The sequence below is a fragment of the Alexandromys fortis genome, unplaced genomic scaffold (genome assembly GCF_014885135.2).
Source record: "Alexandromys fortis isolate MF-2015 unplaced genomic scaffold, M_Fortis_MF-2015_v1.1 scaffold_80, whole genome shotgun sequence".
NCBI lineage: Eukaryota > Metazoa > Chordata > Mammalia > Rodentia > Cricetidae > Alexandromys > Alexandromys fortis.
The window spans coordinates 7,464,167-7,484,160 of NW_026068174.1; the positions used below are offsets into that span (position 1 = coordinate 7,464,167).

Here is a 19,994-nt window from a genome sequence, read left to right on the forward strand (position 1 = left end):
CCCTGAGTTCTGTCCCCAGTACTACAAAAAAAAAAAAAAAAAGACAAAATTAAAATAACCCCTATTATCCATGACTCTAGCTGCCCAGCTGATCCTCTCAGGCGCAGGCGTCGGCAGACTTGAGGGCAAGCTGCTGAGTACCCCTGACAATTCCCTGTCACTAAATAGGGACTTTGTGTTTAACCCATTTACTGTCTTTGAACAGCATTCGTTATGATCCAGACTGGGAGAGACCAAAATAAATAGAAGCAATTAAAAAATAAGACAAACAAACCAACCCTTGTGCTGGAGGGAGGCAGCGTCTGTGCTGAGCCTTGTAGGACGGGCAGGAAGGAGACTCGGTGTCCCATGAGGCAGGGGGGACCCTTCACCACGCCCTCTCCTTTCCCTGGCTGCTACAGGGTTAAAACAGAGCCGAGCAGCTGTGATATTTTTCTTTAAAAACTCATTTTGAGCTAACATTTGAAAAGGACGATATTTTATGTAAAACTCGAGATTCCTAGCTTCTCAGGGGGAAAAAAATATCAGAAGATCTGGCCCCATGGGGCGCATCTCCACCTGACAGGAACTGGTTGTCTCTCTATGTGGGGGACAGTCTCCACGTCTTGGTTCCTCCTTAAGGTCGAGGTCAAAATCAAGCTGCTCCTGCCTGGCCACAGAGCTTATGCTGTGGCTCTGCTTATCCTGGAGAAAGAGACGTCCCTGCTGCCTCCATCCAGAGCGGGGTGGGGGTGGGGGTGATGACAACACAAAGCAGGGGCAGGGGGCACAGCCGGGCTTCCAAGTTTGCAGCCTCACCTCCTAGCATCTCTGCCCACCCATCCCTCTGACTGCCCCCTCTCCTGGACTTCGGGGCCCCTCCCTCACAAGCTACCGGTAGGGAGTCTGAGCAAGGGTGGTGCCATCCCAGCAGGGAGAGACATGGGAGCCACAGGAATCCTCAGTCATCTCAGCATACATTTATTAAGTGCTTACTGTGTGCCAAGGAGGATGTTGAGGGCTAGGAAGAGTAAAGAGCCAGGGAAGAGCCAAGGTCAGCTGCTGAGGTATCAGTGACACTCTGTGACCCTGGTGAATGGAAGAACACACCTTCAGGCCTCACATCCCGGCCTGGATTCTGACCTGCCTAGATGCTCCTAGTAACAGAAAGGGGCGCAATGGGCCTTTCTTTCCTTCCTCTGCCTCCAGGTGTTACAGCACACAGGCACCCCTACACATGTACTCAGACACACCAGAACACCTCAGAACACACACACACACACACGCAGGTGTTACAGCACACAGACACCCCAACACATCTCTCTTGACACAGGGACACCACAACATCTCAGGCCAGCACACAGGCACGCGCGCGCACACACACACACACACACACACACACACACACACACACACACGGCCCAGCCAAGAAGTCATTCACAAAGCTGGTATGGAAGGGCCACTCCAGGGCTGGGACTTTGACCCCAAAACTCTTTGGCCAAGCCTCTTACCAAAGTGTGAAAGACAAAATGGAAAAGTGGGGAAGGGGAGAACTTAAAACTCCATTGTAGGACACGTCCTGAGGGGACCGAGATCAGTGGTACTGACTTTACCAGTGTCCTGTCATAGGAGGGATAGGGTCCCTCAAAGTTGAGTTTCGGTATCATGCTACACACTGTGCTCATGGGATTTAGCAACAGGTCCCCTGAGCCAATCTGTGAGGAGACAGATGCATCCCTTTCACTGGAGGAAGGGACACCTGAGCTTTCCCTGAAAATGACGTGTGGCTGCTAACCTCTGAGCTTCCCTCGGAGAACACTCAAGGTTAAGAAGTGACCCCTGGTCCTGTCTTGGATCTGTCCATGTAAGAATGACTCACTGCAGGGACCAAGGAGCACAGATGGTGGCTGTGCTGGCAGGGCCACGATGTCTTCCTCAGAGGATACTGACTCCTGAACACTCAGGAGACTCTGACCACACCCTAGGACTCAGGATGAGTTAGAGCATGGGATACAGTCTCACCGTGACCCAGGAAGGGTACAGCCCAAGGATAAGCCAGTCCCCCTGAACTACTCGGGGACTTTTATCCTCACGGGCATTGGTCTGTGTGTAAGAGCAGTAGTCAGTGCACTTAGGTTGGGCCCTGGTAACTTGTACTGATAAGGAACCTCACTGCCTCAAAGCCCTGGGAACCTATCTTAGTGCCCTTCATAGCCTGGCTCTGTGGGGACAGCTGCAGAGCTCTGAGTAGCATACCTAACCACAGGCTGGCATAAGCTTGTCCCCGTCATCCGCCTAGGTTCACACAGGCTGACAGGAAAGTACAACAGATCATCTCACTGAGCAGGGCACACCAGGGTACACAGGGTACACCTACAATCCCAAGCACTCAGGAGGCTGAGGCAGGAAGATGGCCAGGACAAAGCCAGCTTGAGACAAGTGGGATCCTGCATCAAAGCAAAACAAAGAGACTCCCACGACTCTACTTAGCTGAAGGTGTTTGTGCTGCCGTCTGGGATAGTTCTTTCCACACGAATGCAATACTGGGTATGTGTCCCTTGGCCCATTATCAGTGCACATGGGGCCTAGGCCAGTCCCTTAGACAGCCTAGGATGTACAAGATGTACAAGACCATGTCTCTTCGGTTTTTCGAGACAGGGTTTCTCTGTGTAGTCCTGGCTGTCCTGGAACTCGTTTTGTAGACCAGACTAACCTTGAACTCAGAGATCTGCCTGCCTCTGCCTCCCAAGTGCTGGGGTTAAAGGTATATATTACTATTGCCTGCCTGGCTATGTACAAATTTTGACCAGGACTTCTGGAGGTAGGCATGGGGTACAAAACACGGAAAGCAGCCCCCAAGGGCCTTGTCTTTGACCTTAAGGTTGGAGGCAGCTGTGAATAGGCCCTAGCAGCGAGAGAGGAGAGCACAGGCCCAGGGGAAACTATTCTTGACAAGGGAGTGCCTAGACCACAAAGTAAGGGCTTCCAGAAGAGCAAGACTGGCTCTGTCCTCACCAAATGAAACCACAAGGCCAGGTGTCACTTCCTGCTCCTTCCACCCCCAGAGCTTGCAGGACAAGGGAAGAGATGAAGAGGCCTCTGCCTATGTCTAGCCTGTGGTTCTGTCCCTATCTCAGGGTACCTCTCTTGAGGGTGAAGTGATCAGGGAATTATTCCTCCAAGTACCCATCAGCCTCCATGATCCAAAGGACCCTTGTGCAAACAGCTTGCCCCATATCTGAGAAAGTTTTGACCCCAGCACACGGAGACCATCCTGAGCTTGCGCCCCACCTCCCTTGGGTTTTGCTGCTCTATTGGAAGCCTGGCAACCCTTGGGCTGTTGCTTCCGGCCTAGAGGGCCTTGGCTGCTTTAGCAACTGATACCCACGTGAGAGTTTTCGCTGTTACACTGTGAGCCAGTTACTCTTCCTCTCTGGGACTGTTTCTCTAAGTGTCTGCTCCACTACAGGCTGCTACCATGATTCAAAGACACTAGGAAAACGTTGACTTTGTGCCAAGTCAGGGCAGAATGGCCATTGACCAGGGAGTTCCCAGCTCATCTGGTTTGCCACACCTCTGTTCCCTGCTGCCGGCTGACACCTCTGATCCTCAAGCAACGTTGAATCTGGGCTCTTTTCCATCCAAATGTCTAGTTTCTAGATCCTAGGATATTCCCTCAAATTGTCATGCTCAAAAGGTGTGGCCCTTCAGTGTTGTTGGGGACAGCACAGGTCATGTCTAAGCAACCTCAGCATGTCCCTAGCAGGGAAGGCTTTGTCAGTCAGCATTCTCTCAAGCTAATGTCCTCCTTCCTTGTGCATCCGAACCTCTGGGAGGTACCAGAACCAAACCAAGACACAAGTGAGGCCCGCAGCCAACAGTTTTTTTTTTTTTTTTTTTTTTTCCGTCCTAAAAAAGGTTTCTGTGTGCAGCCTTGGCTGTCCTGAAGCTCACTCTGTAAAGCAGGCTGTCCTGGAACTATGTAGATCAGGCTGGCCTTAACTCACAAAGGTCTGCCTGCCTCTACCTCTTGATTGCTGGGATTAAAGGTATGCGCCACCACCTCCCAGCTTATTTATTTATTTATTTATTTATTGAGGCAGGCTTCTCTGTGTAGCTTTGGAGCATGTCCTGGAACTCACTTTGTAGACCAGGCTGGTCTCAAACTCAGAGATCCACCTGCCTCAACCTCCTGAGTGCTGGGATTAAAGGCGTGCGACACCACCATCCAGCTGTTTTGTTTTTTAGAAGATGGGATCTACTGAACCCCAGGCTGGCTTCGAACTTACTATGTGACCAAAGATAACTTCGACTCCTGATCCTGATGTCACCACCTCCCATTCACTGGGATAAGAGGCATGTGCCACCATGCCCAGTTTTATTTGGGGCTGGGCATGAAGCCCAGGACTTCTGTGTAAGCTAGGCAAACATGCTACCAATTGAGCTACATCCTCACCCTGCCCTGGAGCCTACAATCCTAACATTCCAGGACCTTCTGCGAGTGACCGCTGTGTCACACCCGCAGGAAGGGCATGGCTCCTATGATTGATTGATTAGTCATCCACCACTGAGCTGCATGTCACCTTGTGTGTGAAGCACGGTTACAGCTCAGGCTGAAACATGTCACCCTTTGCCTCCTGATCCTGGCATTATAGGCCTGTATCACATTTCCATAGCCATACCATTCCAAGAGCAATGTGTAAAAATTAGTTTTCCTCACATCCTTGTAAACACTGTGCGGTTTCGTTTTTTAAAATAAAAAACTTTTTTTTTTAAAGACAGGATCTCGCCAGGCAGTGGTGGCGCACGCCTTTAATCCCAGCACTTGGGTGGCAGAGGCAGGCGGATTGCTGTGAGTTCGAGGCCAGCCTGATCTACAAGAGCTAGTTCCAGGACAGGCTCCAAAACTACAGAGAAACCCTGTCTCGAAAAACAAAAAAAAACAAAACAAAAAGACAGGGTCTCATTGTGTAGTCCTGACTAGCCGACTGGCCTCCAACTCACAGACTTGCCACCCCACAGATGCTACAACCCCTTCTTAGACAGCTGCAATGTCCATAAACACAGGGGAGATGCTGTGGGCACCCCAACTCTGCACACTCGACCTCTGACTAGACGCTTTCCAAAAGACAACCAGTGAGGTGTCACAAAGCAGTGCTCTGGGAGGTGTTTCTGGAAAATGCTGATCCCGTTCTTTTGAGAAACAGAACCTAAGGCCTTGTCAATACGAAGAGTGAGCTCTACCACCGAACCACGAGAACCCACAGAAGGGCTCCCAGCAGCTCACTGTTGTGGGGGTAATGACTTTAATGTTTGAATGGACTGGAGCCAAGACTTCAGTCCACTCTTGCTACAGAGCCCCAGACTCGGCCTGGTGTTGTCTCGTCTGTGACTGCCCTCAGTCCACCCTGAAGCAATTTAGTCTATGGCTCTCCTGAAGTTACCACATAAGAACCCTTGGGGTTATGAGTTGACAGAAAACAGTAGCGACTAAGGCTGCTGGGTTGGCCTGCCCTGTTAGAACCAACAGCAGAGGGGAGAGCCCACACTTCTCCACAGCCCTGTTTGCCCGGAGTATGGGGTAATCAGGGCTTTTCTTTGCCCGTGCCCCTCTCTGGACACATCACTCAGGACAGAGCACCCGGGTGCAACTGGGTTTGTAGCTAGCAGAATATCTGTAGAGTCTCACCATGCAGCCCCTAACTTTCCATGTAGACCAGGCTGGCCTCAAACTGCCTGCTTCAGCTCTCCAAGTGCTGGGATTAAAGCATGTGCCACTGCCTCATGACTTTATTATTCTCACTGGCAGACCCTCTTGTCCTGCCTTCCCCTCTCAATTTTAAATCGGGCACATATAGTAGTCACTTGATACGTGACCTCCGTTACCAACAGGAAAATGGATTTATTGCTTCATAAGAATTCTGATGCAACTTAAAAGAAGACAAGAGACTTTAAAAAAAACTAATTCACCCTTCTTGGCACCCCAAGAAGTCTCAGACAGGGTCTCTAGGGGCTGTCAAGGTAATTGGGTTATTGAGCCAGGCAGGCCAGCTAGGCTTTCCCCACACAAACAGCTCCAGTGCCCTGTTAAGAGTCTGCCAGCAGGGGGCACTGTGACCACACGGCCACATACAAGGTCCCCATCCTAAAGCAAGGTTGATTCTCCCATCTTGAGCCTGCTGCCAGCCTGGCTGGCTTCTGGTCTGGTCCACTCTCATAAAAGCAGCCCCTGGGGGTGCCCTCTACCACATATGCACATGTACACACACCCACACCCACACACAAACACACACCCCTGTTACTTGCTAGGCCTGGCTCTCCATGTCTGTCAGTCACTGCCTTATTTCCACCCCAGAAAAACAGCTGTGTGTGGGTGGAAGGGTGACCTTCCCTTGTGATGTCCCCTTAGCTCCCTTCAGGTTGCAGGCTGGAACAAGGGCAGCAGTAGAAATGTATTCCCCAGTGTAAGGAATAAGCCTTGCCCAGGATTCCTGAGGCTTTGTTAACTATTCGGTCCTTCATCCCTTCCCCAAACTGAGGCAGGGCGCGGGGGGTGGGGGTGGGGTATCTCCATAGGCCTTCAAGAAAAAGACAGGCCAGGGACTAGCCACTGGGGGGGGGGGGTAGAGGGTGGGGGAGCATTGGGATTACAAAGGGGTTAGCACCAACAACAGGAAGCGGGTCCTTCCTTCCTCAGGCAGCCACAGACTGGTCAGGGGAGGTAAAAGGCCAGGCCAGGGGAGTGCAGACAGTGCAAGCCTTTGTCCTCAGGTAGGCGTGGCTGGTGGGCATGCAGCTCAGGGACAGGTAGTGTGGGTAGAGGATGGTAGACCCCTCTGCTTTGGCAAGAGGCAGAATCCATATCAGTGAGGGAGAGCCTGCTTACTGGGGGCTCTCCTTGGCTCCAGGTACAGGCCCCATGGAGATCCAAGACCCCAGAGCTCCTGGGGTGACAGCTAGGCCAGGCCAGCCCAGTTTCTGGCAGTGGGAGGTTCATTTGTCTGGACCCTCTCCCGTCCTTCCACACCAGCACTCCACAGCAGGGCCAGGGCTTTGTGAGGAAGTATGGGGCTCCGGCATGGTGAAGGGCAGGATCCAGGGAGCACATGGGATCCTCTGGGGCGGGGAGATGACAGCGGTCAGTCACTGAAGTACAGGCAGTCGACCATGGCTGACGTGATGGGCACTACACGAAAGCTTCCCGGTTGTTTGAGCCATTGACCTTAAGGAACAGCTTGCTGTCTTCCCGCTTCTGTTGAAGCTGCCTCTCCAGCTGGCGCCGGTAGCAAATCAGGTAAAGGGGCAGGCAGAAGCCTAGCATGCTCACGGCAAGTAGACCCACGTTCACCTGGGAGAGTGGGGAGTGGGCTGGGGTAAGGAGCTGTATTCACCACAGGGGAGCGCCCTCCCACACGCACAGGTGAGGAAAGGGTGAAAATTAAACGCTAGGCTGGGAGAGGTTCCAGGGCTGTCAACCCACATTCCAGCATCTAAATCCCCCAGTCCTCCACGGGCCACTCAACAGCCTTCGGGGATTGGGCTGGGGTTGGGACAACTCACAATATCTGGATTAGTATGCTGGTCTTTGGGGGGGAAAGCCAAGGATGCACCCCAGAATCAGGTCCAGAGAGGCCATTTTTCTCCTGCCTGTCCAAAGTTCCCACACTGCCGCTTGTCCTAGGGCCCTACTTTCCCAGGAGCAGAAGGGGAGACACCCCTACTCCTTACCCACAGAGGATCTCCTCCAAGAGGACCCATCATGGCCAGAAACAACGGCTGATGCAGGAGGGCAAAGAGCGCGCTGACTAGAGACTGCAGTCCCGTGAGGCTACCGAACTGCGTGGACGGGTACCTGTTGGGGCAACGAGACCTGTCACAGACGGCACCTTCACAGGCTCCCCAAATCTCTCATTGGCTTGGTTCAGGTATGCTGGTAACTGGGGTGCCTGTGAGAAGAGGCAAGACCAGCCTCACGATAGTTGGGTGCAGGCCCCTGAACTTCAGACTCTAAAGAAAGCCTCTCCCACCTCTCCCATACCCCATCCTCAGATGTGCCCTCAGCAAGGGGGTGTAGGGCTGAGCAGAGTGGAAAGCGTGGTGCCAGCAGAGTCTGCGGCTTGGGAAATGATCCCAGGAAGCAGGTTGGAGGCTGAGCCTGGCTCTGCTGTACCCCCCTCCAAGAACATTGCGCAATAACGGAAACTCAGCATCACCACTCTTGCCCGACTCCCTCACACCCTGCCAGGGCAGCCACAACTTCCTCCAAGCCTGGGTGGGGGGGCAGACAAGGCGGGGGACAGGCAGACCTGGAATAACCCCTGTAAGATGCTACTCAAAGAGGGAAGGAGTCCTCGGCTTAATATTGGGGAACATTAGGCTCCATTGTCCCTGAGATACGAGGGAGCCCTGGTCAAGAACAAGCTGCTTGCATGGTCACAGACGGTGGATGATAGAACTCGGGTTTAAATTCGTGGGCCAAGCCCTGGGCAGAAGGAGGAGGAACAGCTATCTAGCTTCTTGGAAAAGATGTAGGTGTCACTGTAGGCAGGGTTCAAGGAGATTGTGGCCAGCAAATAGGTCCTTCAGGCCCTGGGTGAGGCCAGCCCAGTTCTTCTGAGACCAGTTATCCATATTGCTGCCCCTACTGAGGACTATTTACGCTTCAGTATTTAGCTTCAGGCAGCCAGAACCCAACCCTGCCCCAGTGGGCAGCCAGGGACAGTGCCAGCACTCAGCTGAACAGCCAGCCCTGGGGCCCTGACCCCAGCTGAGAGACTGACTTAGTGTTAAATGCCATGGCTTGTGGTTACCCAACTGCTGCCTACTGACCCACCTACTGTCAGTAGGTATGGTGGTCTTTACTGACAGGACAGCAGAAACCCTAGTACTTGTCCCCTGATACAAGATGAAACATGCCAGAAGGGGAGGACAGGCCAGTTTCAGGGTCTCCATGGCGGCAGCAGTTCCCTTGGGTCAGGGCCACCACACCACCCAGAGGTTCCAGGACTTACACAGCAGCATATAGGCCCCCTACTGCAGAGTGGATGAATCCTCGCACAATTGTGTGCAGGACGAAGGAGAAGATCTGAGGGAGGGAAGGAGGGAGAAGAACATGAGCAGGAGACCCCTAGGGACCCTCTGTCCTTCCCTCTGGCTCCTGGGGACTCAGGCACAGGAACCAGGGCCATCTGGGTTGGCTGCTACCAGCTCTCTAGAGCAGAGTGCTTTTTTTTTCTTTTCTTTTCTCTTTTCTTTCTTTCTTTCTTTTTTTTTTCCTGGTTTTGTTTTGAAGACAAGGTCTCATATCCCTGGCTGTCTTAGGCCTCTCCATATAGACCAGGCTGGCCTCGAACTAACAAAAATATGCTTGCCACTGCCTCCACAATGCTGGATTAAAGTCATGCATCACTATGCCTGGCCTTTGATAACACTTTTTTGTAATACTTAAAAAAAAATTAACACTCACAGCCTGGCAATCACAGGCCTGCCCCTCCCTATATAAATAAAATCAAATATTTTATGTGTATATATGTATGCATGTATACTTAATTTTTTTATGTGTATCAGTGTTTAGCCTGCATATACGTGCACACACTATGTGTGTACCTGGTGCCAGAGTCCAGAAGAAGGTAACAGATCCCTTGAAACTGGAGTCACAGACAGTTGTGAACCAAACCCAGGTCCTTGCACAAGCTTACCCACTGCTCTTAACCAGTGAACCATCTCTTCAGGTCCTCATTTTTGTAATTTTAAAAATTACATTGGGATTAGAGAGATGACTTAGTCGTCAAGAACACTGCCTGCTCTTCCAGAGGACCTGCTTCAATTCCCAGCACCCACGCAGAGGCTCACAACTCTCTGCAACTCAAGTTCCAGGGGACATGATGCCTTCCGGCCACTCTCGGCACCAGGCGCACACTTGGTACACAGGATTACACGTGTAGGCAACACACCTATACACACAAAATGAGAAATTTTAAACTTTTGTTGTTTAAAAAATTACATTCATTTATTTCGTGTGTGCAAGTGTCACGATGTGTGTGGAGGTCAGAGGACAACTTTCAGTTGGTTCTCCTGCTATGTGGGTCCTAGGGTCAAAGTCACGGGGCTTGGCAGGAGGAGTCTTTCACGGCTAAGCCACCTTGATGACCCTTGCATAAATTTTGAGCCACCATGTGGTTGCTGGGAATTGAACTCAGGACCTTTGGAAGAGCAGCCAGTGCTCCTAACCACTGAGCCATCTCTCCAGCCCTTGCATAAATTTTGTAGCCAGCTGCTAAACAGTCATTGTGAGAAATTAAATTATATAAACTTACAACTAAGAAACTAGAGGTGGGGTTGGAGAGATGGCTCAGCAACTAAGAACACTGACTGTTCTTCCAGAGGACCCAGGTTCAATTCCCAGCACCCACATGGCAGCTCATATCTGTTTGTAACTCCACCTCTAGGGCATCCAACACCCTCACACAGACATATATGCAGGCAGAATACCAATAACATTTTTTAAAAAAATTAAAAAAAAGAAAGAAAAAATAAGAGAAAAATAGCCAGGCATGGTGGCACACACCTTTAATCCCAGCACTCGAGAGGCAGAGGCAGGCGGATCTCTGTGAGTTTGAGGCCAGCCTGGTCTATAAAGAGAGTTCCAGGACAGCCAGGACTATTAATCAGAGAAACCCTATGTCAAAATAAGAAACTAAATTGATGGTCTTAAAACAAAGGCAATGAATGATCAAAGCTTATCAATCCCTAATTCCTTCACCAGAATTACTACTGTTATTCTGAAGGCATCTTCCATATATTGTACATTGCCAGCCACAATGAGAGTATTCCCATAAAGGGCACTGCAGGCAAATGCATGAAGGCTTATGGTCCCCTTACTCAACCCCAAGAATCTACATTTACGTGAGAATTTTCCCAGAGGTCTCCCTGCCTGGTGATCCAGGCCCTACTGGCCCTAATGGCTGTCTTTATCTGCCTTGCAAATCTCTATCACAGGTTTGTGGTTTTTTTTTTTAAATATTTATTTATTTATTATGTATACACTGTTCTGGGCACCAGATCCCATTACACATGGGCGTGAACCATCATGAAGTTGCTGGGAATTGACTTCAGGACCTTTGGAAGAACAGTCAGTGTTCTTAACCTCTGAGCCATCTCTCCAGGCCCTCTATCAAAAGGTTTTAAAAGGCCTCTTCCTGCTAGCTAACTCTGAGAAGGCCTTGTTAGTCAATGACCCCTGAGAGGCACTAGCCCGCCGCCAAAGAGCCCCGTGTCGCTCCTTTGTTTCTTTCATATACATCCCTGACATCCTGCATTAGCAGCTAGGCCCTGCTCCCAGGACTGTGGGCGGTGGAGGGTCAGGACTACTCCTGGCAGACTTGAAAGGTTATGCAGCTGTGAATTTACACAGCCCTGTCTCTTCCTTCACCTGCATTGCTGCCTTTTCACAGCTGGCCTTCCAGGAGAACCAAATGAAACAAAAGGCAGATGACTGTCTGCAACTGAGCATTGTCCCTCGACTGAACAAGATGGTCATGACAGGGGTCTGCCAGAGTCTACCCCTCCCCCCGGAACTGGTGCAAGTCTCCCACGGCTTACTCTGGTCTGCACACCCAGTGCCAGCATGTATGTGTGGCAGCACCTGTGGGTGTGCTCACCTGTGTGCTCAACGTAGCTCAACAACACCTGGCACCTTGCAAACAAAGAGCCTCTTCATTTCCTCCCAGAGTTGGCATGAGACATATCTGCACTTGGGCTACACCCACTGGGAAGCAATCAGGTGCATCCCCCAACCTTGTAAACGTGGGACCTGGGCCCAAATGGACTCCTAGAACGTCTTCACAGACCAAAGGGTGGGACCAGGTAGGTACAAAGTCTACTTGGCTTACAAATGCTAGCAAGTCAGGCTTCAGAACACTCAGACTTCTTGTGCAAGGCAAAAAGTGGTGGTGTGTTCTTATGATCCCAGCACTGGAAGGGTGAAGGCACGAGAATCGAGTCTGAGGCCAGCCTAGGCTACACAGAAAGACTCTGTCTCAAAAGACAAAAGAAATCTTGTACAAAGGAAGTAAATCTTTGAATCCTTACGCCCAGCCAGGCTCAGTCACTCTCTCTAGGATAACAGTCACGTGGACATTGTTGTCTCTGCCACTAAGACGGCTGGGATTACAATGCCACCACCCTCGGCATTGGTCAAACCTCTTTAGACATCAAATTTCAAGTGTTTGAGAAAATACAAAACCACACAGTTCCAGGAAACAGACGATGGTGCTGCCCATGGCATGGCAGGTAAGGTGCCTAAGGACAGGTGTGCCTTCTTGGAGAGGAGTCCCTCCTCTTCAGTCAGTTTGCTGGGAGTACCGCCAGCAAACACTAACCGCTGGCCAAACTGAATTAATTAAGTCACGTGCATATTTTAGCCTCTAAATATCCCCCGTCTGTGTGCCATCCCTCAGACCTACCTGTAGAGGCAAACTAGGAATGAGGCAGGTCACCCCAAAGCCCACCAGCAGCACGTTTGTAAAGGCGAAGGCCCGCATGGCGTTAGTGATTTTCTGGACCTGCCTGTCTCGTTTCTGCTTCTTTTCACCTCTGTGGAGAAAGAGCACACAGGACTTGGGGTGGGGGTGAGGTTCCCTGGAGAAAGGCGGACCCTCCCCAGAAGGTCAGGTCTCGGGGATCCCAGGATGTGGGCTAATGCAAGTTCCACACCTCAGCCTCATCTTAGGTCAGAAGTGGGGGCGCTCTCAGTTGAGCAGAGACTGATTCAGCCAAGAAGAGAAGAGCATCACGAAGAGCGTCACCCCGTGCCCCTGCTCAGGGAGCTCAGCTGATGGCGGGGAGGGGGAGGAGTAGAGTGTGCCCCAGCAAGGGTGCAGCAAAGGCTCACTGCACCTGTATCGTGCAGGAAGCTGGTAATAAGCCAGATAATAAGCCAAATAAGGGAGTGAGTTGGTTTCCCCTTGGGGGGCAGGATGGGGTGAGGGGAAGCAAATACACAGCAGATGGAACCAGGATGGCAAACAGCCCTTTGGCTCTGGGGCCTAACCTAGATAACAGAGAGCCTCTGTAATTATTTCCTTGTGGATTAACTATTACTGATTCCAGCCACGCCACCCACACCGAAACCCCAAGGATAATCACAAGAACGGATGGCAAATGCGCAAAGGAGGGCAGCAATTCCCAGGCCCCCCACTTCCTAACTAACCACCTCTGTAAGAAGACGTGGACACTTATTCCCCGGTCCCCTCATCTCTAAAATGGGTACAACACTAACTAACACACGTTGCATCATGGTACTGAAGCTGAAGTGAGACACTGTGTGTTCAGTGCTTGGCATTGTGCCTGATACAATAAATAACAGCCTATCACGTGATGGGAGTGTAGAAGACAGCGTTTAACTCATCCTCTGATCTTAGAGCCCAGCCCTTCCATAAAGCAGGGCTCCCGAGCCTTGCTGAATCTTCAGAATCCGCACATCATTAGCATACTTGGTTGGAGTAGCTTACAATTCAAGTAAGAGCAATGAACCCCAGCAGCAAGTGGCTTTAAAATAGTAGCCCCCTTGTGCGGTTCGTGCCAGTGGCTCATGCCAAACCTAGGGTCCTGGATTTCCCTCGGCTCTCATCTGCCTCAGTGGCTCCCATTTCATCCCATCAGGGAATTTCCATAGGGTGGGAACGCCAGGGCCCCGAGTGCACCCCTCGCCCCTCCTAACATGCAATATGGCCCCGCTGCCCTTCTCTGGGGGCCGAGAGTGGGCTGTGGCCTACATACTGAGTGGTGTCTTTCTCCTCAGGCTCTTCAGAAGTATCTTCACACTCCTTTAGCTTCCAGTCCATGATGTAGCCAATGACAGGGGCTGTCAGCAGGCAAAGCAGCTGGAGAGCACCAAAGATGGATGTATAGAGGGCAACTGGGAAGAAAGACGGCATGTCATGGGCACTCCAGGCTCTCAGAGGTCTGCCTTGGAGCCCCTGGTCAGTGTGGGTTGAAGGGAACCTACGGACTGTAACTTCTGAAATTGAAGCTAGAACAGTGGCCAACTTTTCTGCTCCAAACCTCTACTGTTTCCCCTGTAACAACTAATGAAACCCAGCATGTCACAATGACAAATTCCTCCCCAACACCAAGCTTTCGGGAAGTCACTCTGACTTGGAAACCACAAAATCACCAATGCCCATGACCGGGCTTTATATGTGACTGATCATCCTTTCTGTCCCCAGAATAAACCAGGAAGGCACCATTCACGGGGACTCTGACGTCAGGGCTTCCCATCTTCACAGAGACTTAAAATTGTAGGGAGTGAGGGACAAAAAAATAGTTGACCGCGAAATGTTCCACCCCCACCCCACCCGTTTCGTCAAGAGGGATGTTTGAAATTTGAGGCGAGAAGTCTCTGAACAGAGAGTAGCTGGGAGAAGTGTCGCAAGGTCCCCTGACAACCCCCTGCTTACCAGTTGCCATCACTTCATCGCGAGAGCAAAGGTGGAAAAGCAGAAAGAAGAGGTCACAGGTAGAAGTACAAAAAGACAGGAGGCGGGCCCACCACACACTCCACTTCCCAGGAGACCCCAGAGCAGCCCATGAAGGCCTTGCCCACTCCAGCTCCAGAGCTGGGTGTGAGGGAGCCAGGCCCAGCTGACATCCTCCTGGCAGCTGGTGAGTCAGCCTGTGGCCCTGGCCAGGCACCACGACGGGGAAGTGGTGTGCTGAAGGCCCTGGCAGAGTCAGAGTCTGACCATGTGGCCCTGTGGGAATGCTGCTCTGTCGCTGCCGCTGCAGGAAAGGTCAAAGGAGCCTTGCCAGTCACGGTCATCTGACACCAGCGTTCTCCCTAGACAGCCAGGCTTCTCCCTCACTGGCTCCCCGACCCCAAGGCCGCCCTTCTGAGCAGAGCCAGGCCTGTGGATGTGGTGCCAGAGACTGGGGGAACAAAGCTCCCGTCTACCATGCTCAGACCTCCTCTCCCGAGTCCCTCTATTTCCTGAAGCTGACCTTTTGTTCTTTTTTCTTTTTGGTAAGGTCTCACTGTAAAGCCAGACCAACCTCAAAATCAGTCTTCCTGCCTCGCCTGCCCAGTACCTGAGATTATGGTAGTGAATCAGGACGTCCATCTTTGTGTTTTTCTAGACATGGTTTGCCCAAGTATCCTTGGCTGTCCTAGAAGGCAGTGATCCACCTGCCTCTGCCTCCTGGGACTTTTTTTTTTGTTTTGAAGTCAAGGTCTCATAGTTAGATCTGGCTGGTCTGGAACTCACTGTACTTCGGGTTCTCAAGCTGACTTTGAACTCAGATATCTACCTGCCTCTGCTCTCAAATGCTGGGATTAAAGGGCTGTGCCACCATGTCCAGCAGAATGGAAAGGAAGAAAATTAGGGCCAGTGAGATGTCTTAACAGCTAAGGTGCTTGCCATGCAAGCCTCACACCGAGCCCATCTCCCACGGAGGACGGAGAGGACCAACTCCTCAAAACTGTGCTCAGAGGGCCACATGACACCTGCTCGACCGGTCCCACCCAAAGGCCTAAGAGAAATACCAGAAGGCTAAGCTGATGTGATGGCAAACCACATGCTTGGCTGAGACAGGAGAATCCCCTACAGTGAGGCCAACCTGGTCTACCAAGAAAGTTCCATGCCAGCCTAGGCTACCACATCTCAGAAAAACAAAAGTCTTTTACCACATAGGGTGGCCCACAGTGTGGTAGTTACAGCTACAGGAGCCTGAAGTCGGAGGGTGGCTAGAGAGCCTAGGCGAAGCAGCAAGCAAGACCCACCCAGATACATGCTGGTTAACCCAGGCAGGCCTCCAACTTGCTCTGTAACCTCAGATGACTTTGAACATCTGATCTTACTGCTGCTACCTTTGGAGTGCTGATTACAGGCGTTTACCACCACACTCGTTTATGTGGTACTGGGAGAACCATGGGCTTCACGCTAAGAAAGCACTGTCAAGGGAGCCACGTTTCAATTCAAGACCCCGTATCTTAAAACGAAACAAAACAGGTACCAAAGGTATAAAGTTAGGAAATTACCACTGAACTAAGCAAAGCCGAAAGTCTTTTTCTCCCATAAGGACCCTGAGGCCATTACTGCGCCCCATCATGATTTTTTTGCTCATTATATCCAGTGTCTTTCCCTTTTCTCTCCCTCCTGAGGATCCAGGAGGTGCCTGGAGCTTTTCCCTCTGCGAAAGCAGGCCTTCCTGTCCCTGTGGAAAACTGGTATTTGGCTCCTTGCAAGGCATGCGTTATCTTTCCCTCGGTGAAAACAAGTTAGCCAACAAAAGAAAGTGGCAGGCTGGTGAGAATGCCAGCAAGAAGGATTTGCCGAATGTGTTTGTCCTGCTTGCTCAGGATGACTGCGGCTGAGTCATCCAGGCCCTGGGGAAGTACTGACTTTCTCTGTGAAGCAAAGCCCCTAGTCAGCTGAAGACCTGCCGGGGCCTTCCTGTGGGTTATCGGCTCTGCCTCCAGAGAGAACAAGCCTCAGCTGGACTACTCCTTCCTGGGAAGCCGCTGTTTTCCCTGGTTCCCAGGGCGGGACACCGATCCTAGAATGGGCCCCCACTGACCCAGAGTCCTCTGCCAGGACAAAGGTCCTTCCCTCAGCCCCTGGGTTGTTCACGTGCCAAGCCAGTCCTTTCAGATCGGGATGTGACTGGGTGGGGCAGGCTGCTGTCTTCTCCTCTGGGCAGTGTTTTCAGTACAGACACAGCCCCGAGCCCTCCCCACTGGCACTGGAAACAGACACCCCACACCCTAAACAGGGAGCTTTTTCGGTTCTCTCCCTCCTTAGCTGGGGAAACCCTGATGGGGACATGAAAGAACAGTCAGGCTGGCTGCAAGAAGACAGCCCTGACAAGCAGACGGGGCCTCAGACTCTGCGATTTCCCAGCCCGACTGATCTAGCGCAACAGAATACCTCCTGCTGGTGGGGCTGCTGGGCTGCTGGGGCTTCACTTGGTTGGTGAGAGTGAGGAGCATAGCCCTACCCTGAGGATGCGCATCAAGGCCTGGACGACACTTACCTGTCTTCTGGTCACCGCTGACTAAGAACTCAAGGATGCTGTTCATGGCTCCCATGTAGAAGATGAGCCGCAGCTGTGTGACACACATGGTGACCAGGCTGAGCAGCAGGATGGGGCTGAACACACTGTGCATGAACGAGGGGGCAGCTGTGGGAAGAAGGCATGGGGCTCAGGCCAGGAAACATGGCCCATCCAGCATCCAGAGCCTGGGGAAGGGAAGAAGGCCCAACGTGCTGACTGTGTGGGAGGTGAGGGTGGCAAAGCCCATGGCGAGGCTCATGGTGTTGATGATTCCCTGAGCTCTGGTTGTGTGTGTGTGTGTAAAACAGGACAGGTGGTGCCTCTGCCCGTTGTGAGACAGAACAGGAATTTGGTGAGGGGTTACCCACAGATCCACAGCCAGTGATTCCCAACCAAGCGGGCCCTGGGCTCCTCCCGCAGTGTAAATGAGGATGCCCCCACGGATCTCTTGGGCCAACCTAGAGCACGGAGTCAGGTGCTGGATACCTGCGGCCTCAGGCTGGCACTTCACCTCCAGGTCGACAGTGGACAGGCACAGCTTGTGACCTTCCTGCAGCGCAGCTTGTTCCTTGGCGCTCCTCATGGAGCTGCCCACGCTCAGGCGGCGCCCCACTGTGGTCACCTGCTTGTAGAACTGCTTCCCTGTGATCTTGTGGTCAAAGCCCAGCCAGCTGAACTTAATCTTCACCCTAGAGGCCACAGGAAGGGAGTTTGCTGGTGCTGCTGGGACCCTGGCTGGCAGGAGGGTAGGACAGAAAGCGGGCCGACTTACGAGTAGTCCATGTCCTCTGGTCCTGGGAAGGGCTCTAGGGGCCAGTTGAAGAAACAGTTGAAGAAGACCAGGCCAGAGCAGCCAGCCCAAACCACCAGGATGACAATAAAGGAGGCACCAGCATCATAGATGAGCTGTCAGGGGACAGAGGTATCAGTGGGAAGCCAGTTGGGACAGGGACAGCTGGGAGCTGCCATTGTCTGGGCTATAGGATAAGGCACAAACGACCCTGTGAGCTGCCATTGTCTGCACTGCTTAGTTGTCAGAAACCCTGTATTGTGCTAATCCCAACCTTTCTGTCCCTGGAATCCAATTTGAACCAAATGTCACTTTTTTTTTTTTTTTTTGGCTTTGATTTTTGGAGGCCTGGTTTCTCTGTGTTGCCCTGGCTGTCCGGGAACCTACTCTGTAGGCCAGGATGGCCTTAGACTCACAGAGATCATCTCCCGAGTGCTGGGTGGGATTAAAGGTATAAGCTACCACTGCCTGGCTAAATGTCACCATCATTTTTTTTCCCCAGACAGGGTTTCTCTGTTTAACAGCCCTGGCTACAAATGTCACCATCTTAAGAAGTGACCACTTTATCGCTGCCATGCCTGTCTCATAGGGTCACAGTGAACAGAGCTGGCTGAGATTGTTCTCCTCCTGGGGGTTTTTCTTCTTTGTTTTGAGACAGGTTCTCGTGTAGCCCTGGCTGGCCTCAAACTCACTATGGAGTCTTGAACATTTGATACCCTGCTTCCACAAGCAGCCTAGCCTTTCTGCTGCTGGGCTCACCGACTATCAGTCCAGTTCCCCAAGAACAGGGGTCTGGCAGCCTCATCCACTGATGTTTCTCTAGCCTTTAAGAACACACATGGCAGGTGCTTCAAGATACTCAGGAGACTGACCGACACAGCCCCTTTAGCTGCTCCGTGGGACAGGCCTTGACACTACTCACAAAGGGTGCGTTGTCCAGGGTAAGTGGTGATCTTGACGGAGGACAGATTGCTGTGCATTTTAGCATTGACTATCATCATTTTTTTTTTTTTTTTGTTAACTAGGAAGCGAACTTAGAGCCTCCTGTGTGCTGACCAAGTTTCTACCAATAAGCTAACTCTGGCCCTTGAAAAACTGTGAGACAAGAGGTGCAGTGGTGGCACCTGCCTTTAATCCCAGTGCGGGGGAGGCAGAGACCAACGGACCTCTGTGAGTTCAAGGCCATCTTTGACTACACAGCTACATCCAGGACAGGCTCCAAGGCTACACAAAGAAACCCATTCTCAAACAAGCAAACACCCACAAAACAAAAAATAAACAAACAAAAACCCGTGAGACAAGTCCTGACTTCCTTGCCCAGGTTGCCCTTGAACTTGCTCTGTAGCCCGAGTAGGCCATCCTTGTAGCCCAACTTGCCATCCTGTCCTGCCTCAGCTTCCTTAGTAGTTATGATTATAGGTCTGGGTCCCCAGACCTGTCATGATTATCCTCAGCTCTCCCCAGATCCAATATGAGGGTCCCCTCAGTGTCCTAGCCTGTAGCTGCCCAGCTCCCTAGGATGGAGCCCAGCATGTAAGTATATACAGAAGACGAGGAACTTCTGCTTCCTCTACCATCCAGGAGCAGGAGAAAGTTCACAGGATGGCTGGCCAATTCCTACCACCCACCACATGGATTCCCAGCTTCCCAGCCGACACCCGTGGCTCCCTCTCATCTCACCCCATACCCCTAAAGTTAGGTTCGCCTTGATGCCAGTGCTTCGGGAGGGCAAAGCCCCTGGTGACACCCTGACAGAACAACACAAGAGGGGAGGGACCTGAGCCTAGGAGATTGTGAGCCCGGGCTTCTTCCTGATCCCACGTGACTTCCACCAGCTCAGAATCCTGCCTGGGAGGGAAACAGCTGAAGCAACTTGGCGGCCAGCAGACTCTGGCTAATGGGGAGCGTGGGCCCAACATCAACAGGCTGGAGACTCCCAGGACCAGCGGCCAGCTCACTCACCCTACCTTCCCTTCCCCAGGCAGCCTGTGGTCACACGCCACACTACACACTCAAGCCCTCCCCATGAAGGCCCAGCGGTTTTCTTTTCTTGCTCATATGTTGCCAGGTGCATCCTGTCCAGGTGGGAGGGGCAGTTGAGGGGCCATCCCTAAGGCCCATAATTATTTCTCTTCAGAGAGGCTGCAGTGGCTTGGGCGGGGGGGGGGGGGGG

At 52.0% G+C, this 19,994-nt stretch overlaps 1 protein-coding gene across 7 annotated transcripts in view; it reads right to left on the bottom strand.

Moving 5' to 3' along the window:
* Positions 1-943: 943 nt before the first annotated feature.
* Slc43a2 (solute carrier family 43 member 2) overlaps positions 944-19,994 on the bottom strand; it is a 46,961-nt gene continuing 27,910 nt past the window's right edge. For 5 of the 7 annotated variants that reach the window (XM_050128840.1, XM_050128843.1, XM_050128839.1 and 2 more), the window contains exons 7-15: positions 17,804-17,937; positions 17,518-17,720; positions 17,011-17,157; positions 13,759-13,897; positions 12,444-12,573; positions 8,991-9,064; positions 7,708-7,831; positions 4,202-7,327; positions 944-4,168 (exon numbers count right to left, since the gene is read on the bottom strand). In XM_050128840.1, coding sequence (XP_049984797.1) covers positions 7,166-7,327; positions 7,708-7,831; positions 8,991-9,064; positions 12,444-12,573; positions 13,759-13,897; positions 17,011-17,157; positions 17,518-17,720; positions 17,804-17,937 — 1,113 coding nt within the window. In that variant the 3' untranslated portion in view covers positions 944-4,168; positions 4,202-7,165. Of the gene's footprint in view, positions 7,328-7,707; positions 7,832-8,990; positions 9,065-12,443; positions 12,574-13,758; positions 13,898-17,010; positions 17,158-17,517; positions 17,721-17,803; positions 17,938-19,994 lie in introns of all 7 variants that reach the window. The other 2 variants (XM_050128841.1, XM_050128845.1) reach the window with 2 other exon arrangements.